Raw genomic sequence first — 23,982 nt, forward strand, 5'->3', positions numbered from 1 at the left:
CAGCGGATCTTCCGGAGCCTCAGTGTAGTGCTAGTTCGGGTCGAGGGCCGAAGGGATCAACAACAATCCAACAATCAACAACCAACAACCAACAATCTGTGTATTACTCTGTGCTGTTTGTGATCTACATGGATTTGTGATCATCCCTTCATCCATTTCATCTACTCACCATTCATTTTCATCTTTGCAATTAGCCAAGAGGTAAATTATACTTGAAATAAAACAAAAGCAATACAAATACAAAACAAAAATAATGGAACGATTATGCTGTTACGTTTTCCTGTATTTTAGATACGTCACATTTATCAGCCAACAGTCAGCGATTGCTTTACGGTCGAATGATACTTCTAATAATGGGAAGTAAATGCAAGCTGAGAATTATAATTTGGTCTCTTATCCACCTGAGTTGAGGATCTAAATTTTTAGATTTTATTTGTAACAATATTTACTACTGCGAGGAATTAAAAAGAAATTTACCGCTAATTTCGGCACTGGCTTCCTATTCTGAAATAGTTACATTTGTTGTAAGAACATAATACATTAATTTACTTTGTATAAATATTACATTATCCATCGCTTTTCCTAATTAAATCTCATACCATATCCAATACACATATAAAATGTGTTTTACTAATAATACAGTGCGCAATTAGAAAATAAGTCTTGTGAAGCAACACAAATATGGCCTCCCCGATGGCCTAGTGGTAGCGCCGTCGCCTTGTAGTCAAGGGGGTCCCGGGTTCGATACCCGATGTAGGCACATAGTGGTTCGGATCCAACTTTAAACTGTAGGTCCAATCCCAATTAGCCTTTCTGTGCAAAAAGCGGACTTAAAAGGCGAATTCAATCAATCAACACAAATATGAAATATTAAATCTAGTTTTTTTTATTTGGTTTATTTTACTTCACTTTTCTGCAACTTTTGGCTAATTGCGAAGATGGGGATGAGTCATGATGATGAAATTGATGAATGGACACTCACAAACATCCATACCCAGGCCGGGATTCGAACCTGGGATCCTTTGCGTCGTAGCGCGATGTGCTAACCACTCTGCCACGGATGCGGGCTATTAAATCTACATGGAAAGAGTTTCTGCAGTATGTTTGAGTTGAGTCAAACAAATTTCATAATGTGTCAGTATTCTCGCGGCATGTATTCAAATGTGTACTAATACAGGGCTAAGGCCTACCTACCGAATGCCGGCCTCACTTCCACCTGCCGAGGCGGGAGATCATCCAACCTGTTACGAAGTGGCGTGTGGTCAGCACGACGACCCCCAGTCATTTTTGTAAGTTTCCATGACCGCATTACGCTACTCACGTTGCTGAGAAAATCCCCCTCGAGACCAACCATCCTGAGAACAGAATCCTCGTCTTCAGCGTGACAGTCAGATTATTTACCGACTGAACCAACGAGGCTTTTTAAACCACATAAAAAATAAATTAAAGCCAGCAAAATAGTATTATATTTGTACGATATCTTTAAAATATAATATAATAGACGTGTATACAACACATTATATTGATAAGTATGCTTTATATTGAATAGCTTCTTTGGGCATTATTTACATGACAGCTCTTCTCATTTATTGACGAGAAGATTGAAAGGATGTGCAGGGGAGAAACTTCTGTCCTGTAAGTCGTAAATTATATTTTGAGCACAATTTCTCAAGAAACGCACCATAGGCGGAGTTCTGGAGGAGCCAAGGGAGGACTGGCCCCCCAACTTAAAAAAGACTATAAAATAACACATGATTAAGTTCAGTTACTACATTTTTGTTATGAAGCCATACCGCAAATCTTGACGTTTGGCATGATGTCATGTGCGGTAATTGCGCCGCAATAGCGGGTGTTAGACGATTTGATTAATGTGCAGGGCCGGATTAATTTGGTGAACAATAAACACAACGACGTTATAGTTACGTCACAGCCTAAAGAATAATAGTAACTGTATAGTAAGAAACGCTGTGTCTAGGCGTCCGAAATTGGGGCTCCAAATTTCATTCTAAGATTTATTTTCAAGTTAATATAGCAAAAGAAAACTGTTCAGCATTCGGAAAATTCTGGTCTGTTTTCATCTGGGCCTATTTCAGGAAAGGGCCTAACGCTGAAGCATCAATAGCATCCACCTTAATCCGACCCTATTGATGTGTACAGTTTGAAGAAAGAAAAACGTAAAATGACTTTGTGTTGAGTCAACAGTTACTGCTGAGGCATCAAAACAACTTTTCAATTTAATTTTTCTAAAATTTCTGAAGCTTACTATTGTACCGTAACTTTTTTAAAGTAATACGAGTATTGTATGAATAAAAAAATAATGAAATGCAATAATCGTACTGTTTTGCTTCTTTTAAATCTGACAACCAATATACTAATTAATATTTGTTTACTTAAGCAAGGAAATTTTAACATTTTCAAATCTAAAAGGCCTAAAACTCAGTGATTTTAAGCTGTTTTTTTAATTTCCGGGGGAAGGCCTCCGGGCCCCTTATAAACTAGGGGATATTCAATACCTGAGAGTTATTGAATATCCCCTAGTTTATAATATCATATGCTTCTCCCAGAGTCTGGCCCCCCCAAAGCAAAAGCTCATACTCCGCCCATGAAACGCACATAAATAAAGTAACACAGTGCAATTGTTAATTAGTGTTGGTTACCTACGAGATGTTCAAAGTATTACTTTCGCGGGCGATGTTTCAACTTCAAAGCTAATAAATCTTATCTTGCACTCAATATTCAATGAAGCAATTATACACCAAAACCAAGGACGTATTTAAGGGGGGGTCCAGGGGGTCCGGACCCCACAAAGACTTACAAAGTACAAAAATTAAATAATGAAAATATGCATTGTTTAACATTTCTTGTATAATCGAGGGTTATTTGTTTCAATTTATTTGAAGGCAGTAAATATTTAGTTTTTACAATTCCTTTATTTAACATTAATTTGATGTGTGTGTGTGTGTGTGTGTGTCTAAACAAAAGCTAACGCAGTACAATGACTCTTTTGTTGCATAACAACAACATAATTATTTTATTGGGAGACGCTTGACACTAAACTATCCTACCACACTGACAATGACATATTAGGGGTGAAGCCCCCGCGCAAGACTTACCAAGTACTAACGTTAAACAATTAAAATATACATATTTAGCATTTGCTGTATAATCGAGGTATATTTCCGTCGAACTTTGAATGGCAGTACCAAATATATTATCTGAAACTTTAATTTTCTTCAACTTTATCTAACATTCTATCTTGTTATTTAATAAATATTCAATTCTTTATCTATTTGGCACTGATTTCCTTGCCAGGGCATTTGCTTTTATACAAATTTTAGCGATCTTAATTACACGTAGGCTAGATAATGAATACATGCTTTTATATCTCTATTCTTACACCGATTTTTACCTACAATATTAATTTAATATTTATTAATTAATATTATTTTAATTTAATATAATAATAATATAATTATTTTAATTTAAGCGTTTATATTATTATTATTATTTCTGAGACACTTGGTTCGCCCTCCCCGAAATAAATGTTTAAATACGTGCCTGACCAAAACTGTTAATTTAATTTGATAACAAGAGATGAAATACGCGATAGGAGAATACATTTATTCCAAAACAATGCATAGTTTTTATTTCATCATACATTATTTTGCGTGATTTCTTGTCGATGTAGTCCACTGCCGGCTTTTCTTTGCTGCTGACCTATTTATTGCATCTGTTTGGAGAGACTTATTTAAATGTCTAATTCTAATGAAAGTTCTTGTCCGGACATATTCTGATATAACTTTCTCGTGAATATCCTGGAATTTTTCCTTTAATATCTTGCACAACGAAGTCATAACGCTGGGAGCATTTGCATATCTTTCTCCGTGGAAAAGTGCAAATGCAATCTCAAACTGTATTATGGTGTCCATCCTTTGATCTGATGGAACTGTAAGCCCTCCACGAGATATAATGGCTATCCAATCACTGGAACTTTCGTCAGGAACTGGAAATGTTGTGCCTGGCTTTCCCAAATGTTTGTTGATATGGCGACACTTGTATGCGATATATCCACCAAGATTACGCAATGCATTCAAATTAACGTCTTGATCACATTGTAAAGTTGTCAAGTCTGCATGTAAGGTCTCATGTGAAAGTAAGTCTAGATCTACTGTAACCTGTGACGTGTTCTGAAAAGATGTTACATTTTTCTCATCAACAATTCCTATAAAAAGTTCATTAGTTATAAAATCTTTTTTAAGTTTTCTTCTTGATCTTCGGTAGTTTCTGCACATTCCTGGCGTTTTTCAGAAGCAGAAACTGGAGCACTTGTAGAGAGGGGAATGTCGTAAGCATTTCCTGTCATAATGAGCAACCGAATTCTATTGCGCACCTCGAAAGGTGACGGGCAATTATGAAAAATGCCAAGACCTCGAATTCGTGAAAACAAATTTTCTAAACAGTCCTGGTTCAGATGGGAGGTAAGAATATATGGTACGTTGAATGCTTTGACTTCTTCGAATAAACCAATCACAGATTTTATTCATATTAGGAAACCTTTTTGAAATGGAAGTATGCTACTTCTCTTTCCGACACGCAATTGTGAGCAAATTTCTGCAAACCTCTTTATGGTATTTTCTTGACTTTGGATATTAAGACCGTAACCACTACGCAATGGCGTTTTGTTGTCGTGAGGACGTCTAGAATTTAATACGTCGAAGGCATCATTTACTAGTTGGAAGAACTTTCCTTCACGATCTTTGTGTAACACATGTTGTATGGCGCATGCTGTGTGGCGAGATAATAATCTTGCAGCCATTCTTACATTTTGACGGGCACGACCTTTCACATTTATGTGGGCATCTGTTATGTGATGAGTTACTGTCAGTTCTGATGTCTGGCGTTCCAGAAGTTCTTCGATGAGACTTCTCTTTATAACTGTACCACTGGGTAAAATAAATTCCTCGTCTAAAAAATGATTTCGCAAAAGCTTTAGAAGATGGGGGAAGTCGTAGAAAAACCACACCTTCCTGTTAGAGTCAACAGGGTTGGAAAAAAAAGTTTTCGATGTATCAATACACAATTCCTTCACCACCTTGGCATTCTTTCCCCCCATATCACACGTGACTGCTACAATTTTCAATCCTGATTTCTCAAATTCTTCGATAATATTTTGAAGCAATTTACTTGTCATGGTTACATCAAAATCATAATACACAGGTTGCTTCCACTGAACGCACAAACCTCTAAGCATGGCTACTTGGACATTATTATGTGGTCCTAATATTTTATCATCACACGAATCGTAGCAGATGCGACAGTCAATATTCATTTCGTCAAACGAAAGTACAGTAAGGCGTTCCATATCGCTAAAATAACTTGTTTTAGCTTTCAATAAACATAATACTTCATTTAAAACTCCAGGTCTGCATTTAAATGATTTAGTCCACTTTTGAAGAGTTGAACGTCCAGGAAGTGGAACGTTACGTTTTCTCAAAAATGCATATGATTTTGTTGAGAGAGCCCTCAAAGCTAATGCATTTGCAATGTCTTCTGAATTCCACCTCACTCGTTTCCCTTCACTTAACAAGCACTTAACCTGCCCTTTCGTAAAACACCTGGACAATATTTTGTATACTTCCTTATTCACTGTCCTCCTCCGTAGTCGAGCGGGTTAAGGCGTTCACTCGTCTTGAGATCGTTCGCTGCGGGACGGCGTAGGTTCGAATCCGGCTCTGGTCGGAATTTATTCGGCCTGCGTATAGGGCCGGTGGCAACCCACCATCGTGAGGAAATTGGGGAGCTCCGAGTGAGTGAGCGTAATCCGGTCGAGAAGACCTACTATAACGGCTGGGGATACGTCGGGCTGACCCCCCGACTATTCCAATACTGGTTGAAGATCTCCACGCTTAGAGGTGACGAAGGAAAGCGTGGGAAGGAGATCGGCAGTCGGTAGGTATGCCTAGGCCCTTCATGGGCTGTTGCGCAACAGATTATTATTATTATTCACTACCTTGTTTTTATAAGTCTTTGTCAATAGCACTTTCCGTGCATTCTTCACAGAACCTAAATATTTTGCTTTCTTTAAAGCTGCATCGTGTTTCTTTAACACCGTGTCTTTCGTTGAATTAATCTTCTTTAAACGTTCGATTTCAGATCTTAATTTGTTAATTTCCTCACGAGCTTCAGTAACTTCCTGTAACTTAATGATAGGTTGAGTATTAGTCATTTGACTGCATTTTAGTTTAATTGGTGAGAGTCCCTTTAGCTTCGACATTGCCCTGATTCTTATCTCTCTTGATTGAAGGCGCTGTCTTCTTGCTTCAACCTAAAAAAAAGACAATATTGTAAGTATCACAATAATTGCTAAGTCCATGGTGGGTGAGAAATAACTCTCTATTAAAACTTAAATGAACTCATAGTCATGCAAGGTGGTGCCCTTTCGTATTTTGCACGCACTGTTCGTGACTGACTCGACATCAAATTACCGGGACGTTGGCTGGGTTGTCGCGGTCCACATGAATGGCCAGCAAGAAGCCCTGACCTCACCCTACGTGACTTTTACGTGTTGAAGTGGACGAAGGAAGAAGTTTATAAAACAAAGCCAAAGACTTTGGATCAGTTGAAGAATTGCATTCGGCATGTTCTGGCATATGTGGAATTTTAACAATTGTGCCTATGTGAACTTCTAGCACTTGTAAAGTTGTGCCATTCTACTGTGCGACGTATAACTGGTTCCATTAAAATGGATCAATTAATATTATGGTTATTAAATATTTCTAATAGCGAGTTATTTTTCACCCACTCTGTAGTTTATTAACACTTTCGTACAGATGGTATGTATTTGTATGTTAGCTATTTTACGTTACTCTTCAGATTCTCCAAGTTGATTGCGATTAGGATGAATTTGTATTTGTGTTTTTGTGATTTAGCATCTCTTTCCTTCCATTTTGGCTAACGATGAGGATAAGTGGTGATTATATTAAATTGATGAAGGGACACTCACAAAGAACACCCATGCCCACGCTGGAACTTGAACTCTGGAACTTCGGTATAAAGATGGAAAAACCGGGTCTTCAGAGTGGCAGTCAGACGCCTAACCGACTGGACCACCGTGGCTCATTTGAGCTTATATAAAATAAATTCAATTCAATCCAGAAACACAAAGTATTAGATTTTGTATGTTGTCTTTAAATTAGATATTTATTTATGCTATGATAAATATATATTGTAATGTGACTGACTCTTTACGTTTTTGGTGCTTGTTCGCCTTCCCATGACAATATATTGTGTTATAATATTATAATTAAAATATCATTGATAGAACTTTATTCGTTTTGATACGTATGCATTGCAATGATTCGCTTCTTTAGCTATTATCTACAACCTCAATGTTTGACGAGAATGTTCAAAGGATGTGCAAGGGCAAAACGTCTGTTTTATAAGTCGTATATTAAATTTTCTCAACTAATTGTATAATACAAATTTGTCTACAAACGAGCACAATGTGAATACAAGTGTAAATTAAAATTAGTGTTGGCTATCCACGGGATAATCAAAGTATTTATTTCTCGGTGATGTTTGAGCTTCAAAGCTGAAAGGGTCTATATTACTCTCAATATTTAGTAAATAAATAACCAGAAACTGAGTTTTGATCGTGTAGTGGTTTTTAGAAGTTACACATGTGATGATGTGGAGGGCGTTTGGAGTAATGTGGAAATAAGTCTGAAGTTTGGAGAAACAAATTGAACCTCTTTAATTTGAATAATTTATGAAAAGTTAATTGTGCAACTCGTAAGTTGCTGCTGTCTAAGGCATTTTAAAAGCATGGATAATAATAAGGCTGTTAAACATAACATTTCCAACCCAGTATTAAGACCAACACTAAGTATGTAACAATAAAATTGTAATGACCATTCCTGACCTATCTCACACGGGTAAGGGCAAAAAACCATTACACAATCTAAACTTAACTTTACATTGATTTGATTTATATAAATGCGTTACTTACCGATTCTTGTGATGTGCTTGGCATTCCGTGCCAATTAGGAACGTGCTGATTTGGAACTGCTTCGGCTCGAAGTTCTTTTTTCAAAGGCAACCCTAATAATTCATTTTTCAGGCCTCTTTTGTAATCTTCAGGTAAAAAGTGAACTGAACATACACGTGAATTGTTAACGTTAAACATCTCTCTTCGTTTCCAACGATTCACCCATTCCTGCTGCAGCAACTTATTTTTGGGAAGCAATGGTATTTTATTCCAGACGATTTCCTTCCATTATTTTTGCACGTGGCAACAGAACAGACAAGATGATTTGTACTCATTATACGGGCACTTCAAGAAAAGGTGCGTACACATAAAAATCAATACATTTATGGCAAGCTTCCGTAAACGCTAACGAAGTAAGTTCGATTCTGTCCTCTTAATGACGTCATAGCGCGCACAGCATCATGGGAATAAATCTCGGAACCTCGGGAATGGCATACCTTATAAAGGTACCTTGGCCTTTGTATTCGAACTTCTTATAAATACGGAACTCGTATAACAGCCTTTTCTTTCAACGCTCGAACTTCTGCGTTTACTTTCACTTCGTTATTAGGAATTAGTTCATTCTGGGATTACCTTAGGACAGTTACTTAGCTCTTCTGGTCAGAAGGCTTATGTTCTCTCTGTTCTATGCTCCTGGTCAGGAGATATAATTGAGAGGGTTGTGACTGTCTTGAGATATACCGGAATTCGGGATCGGCCGATAGACTGTTGGTAGTCAACGTTTGTGACCCTGGTCAGGGTACACCTTTTCTTATTCTGTGGTCACGGATTAATTTTCGGTTCTCTGGTCAGAGGCTGAAAAGAGAAAAGGAAGTTGGATACTTAACTGGATATAGACAGAACCTAGTGGGAAGAAGGATTGTCGACTGCTTGTAGAATCTTGGTCAAGATCTATAAGTAGATTGAGAACCTTTGACCCAGAATTACGAGGGACCTTACATCGAGGACTGAAGCAGCCGGATTAACCCGAACCTTGAGCCGAGGATGTCACGGTATCTAGTGACATGTGAAACGCAGTTCGATATAAATTATTTTTGTTTATTGATTCATTTTATGCACAAACATGAAAGTGTGAGGTTTGATTTATTTTGTGAATAAAACTTGTATCCGAGCCAGACGTCGGGAGTTGGGGACGAGTTTTTCTTGAGTGACAGCCGCCGCCTAGAACATGACATATTTGCACCAACACGGAGATAAGGAAAGATTATTTTCGCCGCTACCGGGCTCGAGTCGCAGCAGGCGTTCGAACCCATGTTCACGGATGACCAGGAAAACCAGCTGGAGCACAAGCCTGCAAGGATCCAGGACGCGTCGCTGACCGCGTTTCAAGACAATGGAGAGAGGTCATTTCCATCCCTCTGAAACAGAAGCCAAGCCACTAGAGCGTCCTTTTCAACGGAAGAATTCGAATCTCTTATATATAGGCAGTACTATGATTCCAGACACAGTTTTGACCCGGATTTCACCGAGAGAGCATCTCCGCGCTACACTCTCGCGTGATTATTGTTTTGTGTCCGTGGACTTTGTTTCCTTACGTACCGCGAGCGAGTTGCAGATAGGGAGTTACCAGTGTGCGCCTTATTTTGGTGAAGATTACGCGGTGATTTGTTTTTTGCCAAGCGTTAACTACATAATCATGGGCGGCTAAAGGAGATTGAGAAGGGAGTCTGTCGACTTCCCTGACCCCGCAACGATGCATCGCCATCTTCCGATGAAGCCAGTCAGCCAACGCCAAAGACGACATCAAAGCCAAACACTGCCCAAAGCCCGAAGGACGTCTTCAGAACGACGCCGATCGAAGCCCGTCACCAGAGAGAGAGATTGAAGGACGACTCCAGAACAACGCCGATCGAAGCCAGAGGGAGAGATTGAAGGATGACTCCAGAACGACGCTTCCAGAACGACGCCGAATCGAAGCCCGTCACCAGAGAGATTCCGAACCGACGCGTGACCACGTACACCCGATGCTAGTGACAAGAGGAACGCCCGAAGTTCTGAGGAGGTGCAAGTACACCATATCGTCGCAATTATTCTTCGTCGCGATCGACCTCGGAGGACAATTTCGCCACAAAGGAACCGTGTGCAAGTCCCGCGTCCAGGAGAGATGAAGGACCACGCCATGTAGCAGAGTCTGGTACAGTATACTTCAGAAGGTCTCATGTCCATGTAAACGTGCGTCGTTAGTATCAACACCGTACAGTTAACGCCGAAGTCTCACTTATTTGCAAAGTTACTCAGGAAAACCCAAACCTAACTTCCGCGTCTAAAAATTGTTTTGGTATTGTTATAAAAAAGGGTAATTTCATGTTCAGATGTTCTAATTTAATTGTCTGCATTCAGGGTTAGAAGCTCCATTTCATTTCTTTAATATTTAGTATAAATTGTCAAAGTGTGCTCCATTTCTTGTGTAACCGACCGCCCCGTCGCGCCATTTAATTTGTCAATAGTTGACTGATGTGTCCTTTTAATTGTGGAAAGCGTAGTTGTTTTTATTGCAAGGTCGTGTGCGTGAAATAGTATTATTTGTTGCATAGTGGTTTTTAAGGTAATTTTTGCTCGCGCCGACGATTGATTAGTGTATTCCGGCAGCTGGAGCCAATTAAGTTTTTGCATCACTATGTAATTGAGTAGTTGTTCTCATTGGACGAGAGAGGCTTGTGTGTAATACCCCCGTCCGAGAAACTTGTATAATGTCGTGCTTACGACTCGATGCACACGTTCATTCGAACGAAAGATTTAACCACGCCGACCCATTGTCTTAGTTAACCGCTTTCCGAGGGCTGGCACTTAAGTTAATTTAAAAGAGCACAGGAGCTGGCAGACAAATGCCCTAAATTCACATAAAGGTTTAGAAATTAAAAGGAATGATATGTTAATGAGATCCATGATTTGTATCCATACTTCACATGTAAAAATACCTCATGTGTGTGAAAGAGAGATAGAATGAATGAGAGAGCGTTTGAGGAGGCTTTGTAAACAGTTGTTGATTGCAATATTTTTTTGTTATTACAATATATATTCACTTTTTTACCGTTCGTCAGTGTTGTTATTTGACGTTTTTCAGGTACCAGATATTATGCTATTAGTGTTTTATGATTGTTCGAATCTACATATCAAAGGTAAACAAAACAGTGTAACTTTTCAAGGTATTAATCTCCGCCTCGCAATAGTATGACAATAAACGACCGTCTCAGTACCGAACTTGAAAACCTGGACCGAGAGTCACGACCGGTCTCCCGTACACATAACGACGTTTGGCCACGTGCCGGGGTATGATTGACACGTCATTTCGGGGACCGTGAGTGCACTCGTTACAAGGAGACTCAAGCCCCGAAGAGATACTGAGCGTGAAGCCGAGGCTCAATAGACCCATCAAACCAAGTACGATCTAGAGCTGATCGTGACAACTTTATATTTTCATTCAAGCCGTGTCACTTTGTTTATTGTGCACAGAAGTCTGTTCAGTGGCTGAAAATATAATTTCAAGGAAACATATCGTAATGAGTAGCCGTGGGGCACGTTTTAAAATACCTAGTTATGTTTTCTTTCTTTCTTCTTTACAGGTGTTTAAAACATTTATAAAGTTGAATAATATATGGATGAAACAGATTTGTTCCGCACTTGACACACTGCACATAGTTGTTAATATCAATAGTTTGTTGCATTCACGAAAAAAATGTATTTCGGAAAACAGAGTAACTAGCAAGTGGATAGTGTGGATTAGTTGAACCTTCTCGAACAGCTTGTAAATAGATATTTTAAGAAGTTAATCAAGTGTTTAATTTATAACTGGAGACACAGTCTTTCATTATAAATCATCATTCTTAGAAAATAAGCCGTCAATCCAGACTGATAAACGTCTCCACAGTGCTGTGGGGACGTTCATCGATATCGGCAAAAGCAGTGCGACTTTTGCGCGCGATCTTGCAGCTGGCATAGTGGGGATGCGCCTTTAGAGGCTGAGGGAACACAAGACTCGATATATTCAGGTATATTGCTGAAAACTTTCCCAAGTCCAATCATCCACTCCGGAAATGGAAGGAGTGTAATCCTCGCGGCAGTCACGGCCTATCGATATACATACGTATTTAAAGAGAATAGTAGTAACATATTTAAAAAGATTATCGATTTAGTGAATCACACGAGCCTCTGGGCTGTGGGCCGAAGTAAACCGTGGTATGTGGCAGAGGCATATTCTGAAAATTTGACCTGGTTTATGGCGATATTTCTTACTTATTGTATGTATTTATTATACACCCCATCTACATTACGTAATTAGATATAATAGAAATTAATCATCAAGGAAGGCATTAAAGTAAAACAGACACAGAAGTCTGACAAATTAAATTTTCCATATATTTCATAAATTTTCCCTTTTTACCTAAAATTGGACCTAGGTTTCACTTCCTCTAGAGAATTTCCCCTTCATGAAGCAACACTACCTCTGCCAAGCCCGGTACAGAAAGCAGGAAGAAGTCCTCCCGCAGCGGTGGAACTGACCTCGAAAGACGCCCACTTTTCCTTCGGCTCCCTCGCCCTCCACGCGTACAATCGTAGAGGAAACTCTGTCGTCAGAAGGGTGAAATGAGGAACGGTCAGTGGCGTACAAAACCCAATGTTTAAGTTCTGTAAATAATTTACTTAAATTCTGGTTAAGAATCTTGTGTTGATAGTTCGCATAATATGTAAAGAGAATTTAACCGATATATTGCAGCTAAATGTATAATAATATTTGAAGAACGTTGGTTTTCCTGCGGTAAACGCGATAACATGGAGAATACGATACTGGTACGAGGGGACACTCTCAACTTCTCAGACACTAAAACACTGCAAATATGAAATTTAATATGACAAAATACCTTCTAAACAAAATTACAATTCCTTTACCGCATAGACTGTCAGTAAAGCAAGAATGAAAAGGAAGAAGAGAACATCCCTTTTCCTGCATCCAATCGCCAGACTTTGCTGAAACTGTTATTGTTATATCAGGCGCTAACTTGAGCGTACTGCACTGATTAAATTGAGGAGACACTTGAATATGAACTTAAATTATGTATTATGAAAATTCTTTCAAATACATATCCATGCCCTTATGAATAGTTATTATTTACATCTAATGTCGCTTTGGTCTTTCTTCCACCAGGGCTGAAGATCCATCAGGACCTGTACGCGTGGCTAGCAGTGTTTGTTCTTCCAGTGAACTCAGCCTTGAACCCAGTCCTTTACACGCTCACAACGAAGCTTTTCAAGCAGCAAGTAGGTTGTCCTTATGTGTTTGTGTGTGTAGTCTGGACTATTTATGATGTTAGGTATATATTTTGATCTAAGGTGTCAGGATTTGGGCTAGGGCTACGGGACGCGCACAACTTTACAGTTCTGTTTCGAACTATGTGTCGTCTTCTTTGTGGAATGGCCTAAGACAATTTGATTTGATTTGATTTAGTTTATTTTACTTCGCGTTTTGTGCCTCTTGGCTAATTTGCGAAGATGGGGATGAGTGATGAAATGATGAAATTGATGAATGGACATTCACAAACAACCAAGCCCGACCGGGATTCGAACCCGGGACCCTTGGCGTCGCAGGGGCCTAAGACAAGAATGCTGCATTTAGAACACCAAGACTTTATTGCAATTCGTAATTTGTAATTACAGCGAGAACGTTTGCGTTTTGGGTAGATTTCTGCATTCATTTGGAATGTGGTAATCGGGCTAGAAAGAAGTTATTGTTTAATAAAATACAGTGCTCAAGGTAAATGCACATAGAGAGAGTAAAATAAAATGAGTGAAAATTCTATAACCGCTGAATCCTTGTCCAATCATTATTCTTGTAATAATGTAAATATATGAATACATATGCACCAGAAACATAAAACACATGTAAGTCTTCATATATTTCCTTTATTACCATTAACAATCATTGATTGTGTGTAATTTTTGTTTCAAAGTAAATTTCCAGCAAAAAATTAACTGAAAGTAACTCAGTTACTTTTCAAGTGCCAGTAAGTAACTCGCCTACTTTCTGAACACTGCATGTTCAATATGGCAAAGAATATGCACAGTAACTTTTAGCTAAACAACTAACATAGCAAAACTATAATTTGTGGTATTTTTTTCTCCTTCTTATTTTTCAAAATGTATTTGCAGATAAAATTAGAAGAGTCAGTGTTCAGTCAACTCTATGAGGAGTCACTATAGCATTTTGTCTTGTTTTCAGATCTCCCGTCTCCTGTACTCCTGCAAAAGGAGGAAACACGACGCGCACCAATCAGCAGTCGACTTTGCTCTTTCTCTGAGTCTGGCCAATCACACGGACCCTGGGAGCAGACGAAGGAACCTTCTGACGCATGTGAGTATTTAGGCACATTATCTTGTATTAGATTGGTTATGCCTCTTGGCTTCACTGAGTGGGGGAAAACATGTGGATACTCATCTTTTGAAGTGTCAGAAATAAGCTTTCTCATAAGGTGAGTTTCACTCCAAGTTGGGGTGTGTTTCTACTCTGTTTGAAGATAGAGGGATGAGATATCTCCAGCATCCCTTAGGAAGATATTTCTCCCCTTGGAGATATAGGAATGAGAATCCTCACCTCTCCCTAGCGAGTTTCGTTCTTTAGTGAGTGTTTTCTCGCTTCAGCAGACCTTTCCCAATGGCATAGTGGTAACGCTGGGTCCTTGCAATTTAGGTAGTCTGGGATCGATTCCCTGTGGTTTAACATGGTGGTATATGTATATTTATTTTTTGTCACTTCTCTTCCACTTACATACGTACACATACATATACCTTCGTTTCAGTCACAGTAAATTACGTTAATTATTACAAGGGTGTTGCACGAACACGAGATAACTAACTTCAAACTGAAAGAATTCTTTCTGGGAGCCAACACTATTACAGGGATTACAAAGAACACCCATGACGTGGCCCGGACACCAGCCCGGGGGCTGCAAATAACTGTTGGTCCAGTTCTGATTAGTCGATATGTGCATAAAGTGGAGTTAAAATAAACATTGACAAACTTTTTGGCTAACGTTGGTAGAAATGATTTTTTTTGTATTGTTCACATTTGCGTAATTTGCCGACAAACATATTTGCCCATAGCTGCATATCGGTTTAGCTACTTTTTAATTTATTCAGGTCACCTAATGAAGCCATTCATAACATATGTTGTTCAGCAATCTTTAATCTCAACAGTTTCTGGCAATTTCATTAGTTTTGGCCACATTACACATTATAAAAACTATTTTATACACACGACCTTTGCAGACAATGTACGACGCGTGAAATACGAGACACCTAAGAGCAACAAAACTTCGAGGAAAATTCCCGACAGACATGAACTTTAACCTTTCAATGGTTAATAAACGTAGCAACAGCTGGTGCTAAGACTCGTATTTCAATCTAATTGGCGCAAATTTTGCAAATGAAGGAAAATTAACGTAATCAAATAGAGAAAATGGTAGTGAAATTATTGCACTTTAGGATTAAGATTTAAAGCCATAAAGTAATGCAGTGTGCGAATTAAACTTTTCAAAGGATTTTCCTTTCTCGGTGGGGGGGGGGGGGGGGAATTGTAAGATTTCATTTATTTCCCTTCAGTCATCAAAACTTGTATTGTTGTTGGTATTATTATTACCATTATTGCTACACATTAGAGTCTACTGTTGAGATAAAAACTGGATTCGCTTTGCTTCCATTCCATAAACATCTATCTATCACTTTGATGATGAACAGTTCTATGCCTTTTTGTACCTTTACACAAAGCACAGATATCAAAAAGAGAGAATTTTGTCTACGTCCTTCATGTAGCACCTCTGATCCATGTTTTTCCATGCCGAACGGTACTGTAAAGTGAACTAACTAACTAACTCTCTAGCCTTCTTAAACACGAAGTTTCATGGCTGCAGCAACACAGGCCTTCCATCTGTCCCTATCTTGAGCAAGATCTATATACTCTTTTCCATCCCTACCGATTTCCTTTAGGTCCATCTCAACGTTGTCCCTTCATCTTCGTCTTGGCCTTCCTACAGATCTTTTACCATCAGGTTTCCCAACAAGAATCCTGTGAACTCCTCTTTCCTTTCCCATTCGTGCCACATGGCCTGTCCACCTAAGTTTTCTTGATTTAATTATTCTAATAATATCTGGACATGAATACAAATTATGTAGTTCTAAATTATGTAGCCTTCTCCACTCACCTGTCTCCTCATCTCTTTTAGGTCCAAATATTTTCCTAAGGATCTTATTTTCAAATACTCTCAATTTATGTTCCTCTTTCAATGTAAGGGACCAAGTTTCACACCCATATAATACTACAGGCAAAAATACTGTTTTGTATATTTTAACTTTTAGTTTCTTAGATATTAAACGAGAAGACAAAAGTTAATGAAGAGAGAAGAAACATGCATTCCCTGAATTAAGCCTACTTTTTATTTCATCTTTAATATAATTTTCACTTAATATTAATATACTCCTAAGTATTTGAATTTGGAAACTAGTTCAAACGAGTTGTTATCAATAATTAGATTTTGATTATTACCTAACACTTGGTTTAGGCCTTTAAGCATATATTTAGTTTTCTCTTTGTTAACTTACAAACCTATCTCTTTAGCAGTTTTGAAAAATATTTTAGCATTATTCTTATTAATTGTATTTATATCATCCCCTAATAGGTCTACATCATCTGCATATGCTAACAACTGAGTCACACCATTTAATTTTAGTCCTTCGTTAGTTTCTTTTACCTTCCTAACAGCATATTCTAAGGCAAAATTAAAGAGCAATGGAGATAATGCATCTTCTTGTTTTAACCCATCATGAATTGTAAATTTGGCAGACACATTAATACCCACACGAATTTTACTTTCTGTTTCACTGGTGCATACTTTTATCATACTAACAAGCTTCTTAGGTATTCCAAACTCTACTAATATATTATATAATTTGTCTCTTTTGACCGAATCATATGCTTTTTTTAAATCAATGAATAGGTGATGGACATTTTGATTATGTTCCCACTTTTTTTTCAAGTGTCTGTCTAATGTGAAAAATTTGATCTGTAGTTGATCTGTTACGTTTAAATCCACATTGATAATCACCTATAATTTCATTAGCATATGGGGTTAGTCTTGTTAAAATAATGTTAGATAATATTTTATATGTTGTTGAGAGTAGAGAAATTCCACGGTAATTATTGCAGTTCATTTTATCACCTTTTTTAAACACAGGAAAATTACGGATTCTTTCCACTGTTGAGGGATTTCTTCTTTATTCCATATTACTAACTAACTAACTAACTCTCTAGCCTTCTTAAACCCGAAGGTTCATGGCTGCAGAAACACAGGCCTTCCATCTGTCCCTATCTTGAGCAAGATCTATATACTCTTTTCCATCCCTACCAATTTCCTTTAGGTCCATCTCAACGTTGTCCCTCCATCTTCGTCTTGGCCTTCCTACAGGTCTCTTACCATCTGGTTTCCCAACAAGAATCCTGTAAACTCCTCTTTCCTCTCCCATTCGTGCCACATGGCCTGCCCACCTAAGTCTTCTTGATTTAATTATTCTAATAATATCTGGACATGAGTACAAATTATGTAGTTCTAAATTATGTAACCTTCTCCACTCACCTGTCTCCTTATCCCTTCTAGGTCCAAAGATTTTCCTAAGGATCTTATTTTCAAATACTCTCAATTTATGTTGCTCTTTCAATGTAAGGGACCAAGTTTCACACCCATATAATACTACAGGCAAAATTACTGTTTTGTATATTTTAACTTTTAGTTTCTTTGATATTAAACGAGAAGACAAAAGTTTATGAAGAGAGAAGTAACATGCATTTCCTGAAGTAAGCCTACTTTTTATTTCCTCTTTAATATAATTTTCATTTGTTAATATTACTCCTAAGTATTTGAATTTGGAAACTGGTTCAAACGAGATGTTATCAATAATTAGATTTTGATTATTACCTAACACTTGGTTTCGGCCTGTAAGCATATATTTAGTTTTCTCTTTGTTAACTTCCAAACCTATCTCTTTAGCAGTTTTGAAAAATATTTTAGCATTATTCTTAATTGTATTCACATCATCCCCCAGTAAGTCTACATCATCTGCATATGCTAACAACTGAGTCACACCATTTAATTTTACTTTCTGTTTCACTGGTGCATACTTTTATCATACTAACAAGCTTCTTAGGTATTCCAAACTCTACTAATATATTATATAATTCATATATTAAACAAATTAATTTATGAATTTGACATATTAACGAATTACCACCATATTTAATTAACTCAGCTGGTATTAAATCTATGCCAGGTGCTCTGTTATTCCTTAGCCTTTTAATAGCATCTTTAACTTCAGTCAAGTTAGGTTCTGGAACTAAAGGTTCTGCTGTGTGCACTTCATTTACTTCTGATTTATCTCCTACATGACCATTTAAAAGGTCATTAAAGTAGTTCTTCCATCTATTTAGAATATCGCTTGGGTCAGCTAGAAAATCACCGTCTTTGTCTTTTATCAAGTTTACTTTAGGTTGTCACCCCTTTCTAAATTCATTTACACCTTTATATAAATCTCTGATATATTTGGTTTTGCTGTTTGTTTCAATTTCGTTAATTTTGCTTTTCAAGTAATCTCTATTTTTACTTCTAAACGTGCGGATCCCTCGGATTTACTGACTGAAAGGCTGCATTGATTACCGACTGCTCTCTTTAATCCAAAGTGAAGGGGGTGTTAATTACCAAAGTAAGATCCCGACTTTTCGTAATCCTGAACAGTCGAGAAATTTCAAAGGATCTTATGTAAACTAGGAAAATTCTTGATATTTTCTGCACTTGTCTATAAATATTTTTTCAAATTAACAGTTTTTATTCCAGAAGTGCAGAAACAGTCACATGAAGAGGAAATAGTATATACCATTCGCAATCTACACTGCATTTGGAAATTTCGAAAATTTCCGCTTCCGGAATTGTTTTAACCTCGTCGGGAAGTGGAGAATTGTTTCAGTCCCGAGCGTCTGAATTATTAATATTTCCTTTCCAATGCTGCACATTGTATTTTGTGAAAGCACTTTTTGTTGGGCATGGCAGTTAATTGCTGTAACTGACAGCCTGGCCTGTAAATCGTAGAGAACAATATTCATTGTACGAGTAATTGCAAATTTGGATAAGTTTTCGTTGTCACTAGTTCGATAGCTCTTTTTGTGTACGAGTTTGGTTTTCTTTGAATGTAAATACACTGTTTCTAAATTACGTCATAAAGATGTATTAATGACCTAGGTTAGAACCAATGTTCTAGTGTATTTAGAACCTCAAGGCAATAGTTTAATTTACTGACTGGTAATATACGAGCAAATTTGCCTACCCCTTAAAAACGCAATTCACAAAATGAAATCGCAAATACGCCACTCAGTGGACGATATTTAATTACAAGGTTCAAACATAATATCCATTTAACCATCTAGAAGTTTCCTGTGACACTTTAATACATAAACAGTGAGGTTGGTCAATTGCAGAATTGTCCTTCTTTAATCCAGAAGGTTGCATACTTTTCGGCATGGAATACTTTGATGACTGGACCATTACTGGAAACGAATAATTGATTGATTGATTGATTGATTTGGTTTATTTTGCTTCGCTTTTCTAGCATTTGGACCACTGACGTCGTAGCGCGATGTGCTGGACACTAATGATTTTTGAGTTGTGTGTTATACATAGTTGGTATACTGTAGGCTTTCAATATTATTTTCTTTGAGAGCGATAAAACATCCCTGTCAGGGATAAAAATAATTTTCTTTTGCCGGGGATAAAATGTTTTGTGGGGGGGGGAATCCCCGGCATCCCCCCCGTTTATTCGCACAATGATGTAATGTAACAATTACACTATATAGCATTTTCTTTGAGGAGGGAGTGTTTCATATGAGAATAATTCATGCCGAACGGTATTTTTCTTTCATACTTGTACCCAATCATTTTACTCGAATATAATTGTGGTAGCCGTTCCAACAGGTATAAGCTTTCATTGTAATGAAGAAAGGTCCCAGGTTCAATTAATGGTTGTGGCATATTTCAATGGTTCCAATCACTGTTAAAACTGTTGATCAAGTTTCCATTACCCTTTATGCATAAAGTAGGCCTTAAATAGACGAACTTTCTGAAATATACAACAAGAATAATCTCATCAGTTTTAGCAAATCCGATACATCGAGCTTTGAATTTAGAGGAAAATCTTAAAGTTACAGTACAATCAAACTATTTGCCAGAGTAATTTGAGAAGTTACATGTCGAATGGATTATTTTCAGATTTTGATCTTACATATGCTTTCCAAATTTGTGTTTCTTGTGTAGGGAGAAAAGAAGCAATGAAGCATGAAGTAACAATTGCACAGCGGGAAACAAACACATACAGCGCGTGGGGAGTCCCCAAACACAGTGGGGAGACACCGCTGCAAGAACAAAGCACGGTTCAACAAAAGAGAAAGAGGACCGGACGGGGAATGGTACCTGTCAAGGAGACAACAAATGCGGGACGAGATTCCCCGTCCCCGTAGCAGCACCGAGGGGATGTCACACAGAGGTCGTGCGCCAGCAGGACAAATACAGCAACTACGGGAACAGGAGGTTTATTGCCACGCAAAGGTGCACTTACAGATAGGAATAGTACGTAGTACGTAGTCGTACCCCGGACTGACGTTGTTACAAAAGTTGCTCAAATTGACGACCACCACATTCAATGCAGGCATTGCAGCGTCGCAGGAAATTCGGGTGAACCCTGTGGGTAGGTACGGTGGGTAGGTACGGTGCAAAAGGGTTCGCACTGTGCCATCAAAATGTGCAGGCGCTCCATCCAATTGAAACCATATACGATGTCGCACGTTGAGGGGTACATCGTCTAGCAGCTCTGGAAGGACTGATGCAAGAAAGGTGCGATAGAGGCGGCCATTTAAACGTGGTGGCAGCAGGTATGGACCGATAATCTGTTCATCGATGATACCTGCCCAGATATTTACTGCAAACTGGGTCTGATGGTGCACCTCGACTGCTGCATGTGGATTTTCATAATCCCACACATGGCTGTTTCGGCAATTGAAGATGCCCTCACGGGTGAATGTTGCCTCGTCCGTGAAAAGCACATGGCGCAAAAAACGGGGATCGTCGGTACAAAACTGCAACAGTCGTTGACAGAATTCCACACGTCGTGGGTAATCCCCAGCCTGCAACGCGTGGACTCGCTGTGGATGATATGGATACAGCAGATCATCATGAAGGACACGCCACACTGTCGACTGTGATACTCCCACTGCACGTGCAATGCTACGGGTGCTAGTGGACGGTGTGTCGTCCACGCGAGCAAGTACGTTCTCCTCGACCGCCGCGGTGCGCACATGTTTTGGGTGACCGACATGATGGCCTGCACGTAACACACCCGATTCACCAAGGGTACGGTGCACGTTCGAAAACAACCTGCTGTCGGGTTGTCGCCTCTCCGGATACCGTCCGCGATAAAGGCGTTCAGCTGCTCGGCCATTGCCATCTGCAAGGCCGTAGACAAAATGCATGTCTCTCAGTTCTACAAATGTGTAGCGTTCCATGGTACGGTGAGGATAGTGCCAATTATGGAATACTGTACTGCAGTGCACAGGTGGCACACACACACACACACACACACACACTGGTCACAACGGCTTCGAAACAACGTACTCAATTGTCGTACGTCAAGCACACCACCACCGCACCAGCTCTTTCACTGACACGCTCCCTGACGCTGCACTTCCAATCAGCCCACACGTCCGCACGGCGCTGTGGTACAATCAGCTGACGTTCCTGAGCCACCCGTGCCTGTGCTCTTCACTACCTGACCACTGCCGTCAGGTGGGGCCATGTACTCTGGGGCCTTGTCATCGTGCAACACATGTAGCGTCCTTAATTCTTGTTCCATTCACCCACAACACGTACTTCGTCCGTCTTGCTCGAGCCGACGGGGAGCACTACGTACGATCGTGTGGTGTTTGTGTACACCAATGTGGGGTAACCCAGCAGTTGAACAGACGTGCATAGCCCCACGTAGCTTCATTACACGATTGTCCCACGCAGTTTATCTGTCCAGCCTTGCTCGGCCCGGTCTCACACCCACGCGGCAGTGTGCGGCTGCGGTGGTGTGAGGCCACGCTTGGTTTCGGAGCGGAAGGCTGCGGCCGAGGAGGGACTCGAGTTGTTCGGCTGGGGTTGCGCTCGGAAGCAAGCAGCCGCGTCAGGTCTGGGAACGGTGGACCTGGTGATCGGGATGGAAACATTCCGACCTCGTCCATTAGTGTCGTCCACTGTACGGAGTGGTGGGGTCCGTACGACACTCCAGCAGCCTTTCGCCCGCTCCCACCCAGCGATGTGCCTCCGGCTTCATTTCTAAGAGGCTGATTAGGCCCCATCACGACGTTTGTTACAACATCAGTACGGGGAACGTGGTCCTATCTGTACGTGCACCTTTCATTAGCAATAACCTCCTGTGCCCGTAGTTGCTGTGTTTGTCCTACTGGCGCACGACCTCTGTGTGACATCCCCTCGGTGCTGCTACGGGGAATCCCTCGTCCGTATTTGTTGTCTCCTTGGCAGGTACCATTCCCCGTCCGATCCTCTTTCTCTTTTGTTGCACCGTGCTTTGTTCTTGCAGCGGTGTCTCCCCACTGTGTTTTGGGGACTCCCCTTGCGCTGCACCGCCAGCGCCGCCATTTCTGCCCCGAACCATGTACGCGTCTGTTGCCTGTCGAGTGTCACGGACAACTTTGCTTGCATTCTCGGTGTGTTTTTACATCCTACGTCGTCCTCCCGTGGTTCTGCAACCCCGCACTACTTTTCTCGACTGCACTGCTTCAGTCATGGTGTTTGTTTCCCGCTGTGCAATTGTTACTTCATGCTTCATAGCTTCTTTTCTCCCTACCGTTGTCGATCGCTACCCTTTCCCTTCACTTGTCTTGCGGGACACTCCTATTTCCTTTGTGGAACCCCATGCGCATGCGTTGCGCAGCTGCCGCCTAGTGTTTTTCGGATGGGCGACTTTGGTGTTCCTTTTGACTTCGTTTGTTCCGCCTGTCTATCTTCACTGGTACTGGCTGTACAGAGGTGTGAAGTTCATTTTCACACGTTTTCGGCGTTGTCTAGCTCCTCACGGAGGCATCTCTCGGCAAAGTGGAAGGGGAACTTTCGTCTCTATTTCATGGGAGGTATCTGTGGTTTTCGTTTGTACTATACCTTTAGAATCACCCTATATATATATATATATATATATATATAATATATATATATATATATATATATATATATATATACAGGGTGTCATTTTAATGGCGCCCACGGACCACACATTCGTATAGAGGACATCAAAACAAACAAATTTTCTCAGTAACATTTTTCTCGTTAGTGCGTAATTCGACGCTACAGCCGTTCAGAAAAGACTGTTTTGCCGCCTGGATGCTGGCAACCCAACACAACATTTGATCGTATCTGTGACGTCATTTCCTGCGGCGAAACAGCGCATGGCAGTGATGCAAGGAACACACAAATTTTGTGAAAAATGACAAACTATCAACCACATTACTAGCTGTAAAACGAAGCGCGAAACGCGTCCAGTAGACCGAACATCATAGCCTACCAGCGAGAAGATCAGCAGTCATCCAGGGGACGGGGGAAGTGAACCAAGGATATGAGAAATGGTCAAAAACGTATTCAAAATGAAGTGTCAATATCGGATTTTGTCTCAGCCTACATGTCAAATATCAACAACAATAAATTTTATTGGACTTACAACTTGCATGTGGCTGTTTACGCCCAGCTAGCTACATGTCAATTATATTTGCAAATCTCGTTTCAAGGTTGATATCCACAGGTTTGTGTCCAGATGCCTTGTGGTACTTTTGTGCTAATAACGGAAGTATCCGAGGTTCACGT

At 39.7% G+C, this 23,982-nt stretch overlaps 1 protein-coding gene across 1 annotated transcript in view; it reads left to right on the forward strand.

The window, feature by feature from the left end:
* Positions 1-23,982, forward strand: part of LOC145990474 (uncharacterized) — a 462,687-nt gene that overhangs the window by 432,921 nt on the left and 5,784 nt on the right. The window contains exons 18-19 of the mRNA XM_083126168.1: positions 13,191-13,303; positions 14,262-14,393. Coding sequence (XP_082982294.1) covers positions 13,191-13,303; positions 14,262-14,393 — 245 coding nt within the window. The remainder of the gene's footprint in view (positions 1-13,190; positions 13,304-14,261; positions 14,394-23,982) is intronic.

This window comes from Lepisma saccharinum, chromosome 7, assembly GCF_977018435.1.
Source record: "Lepisma saccharinum chromosome 7, izLepSacc3.1, whole genome shotgun sequence".
Lineage (NCBI taxonomy): Eukaryota > Metazoa > Arthropoda > Insecta > Zygentoma > Lepismatidae > Lepisma > Lepisma saccharinum.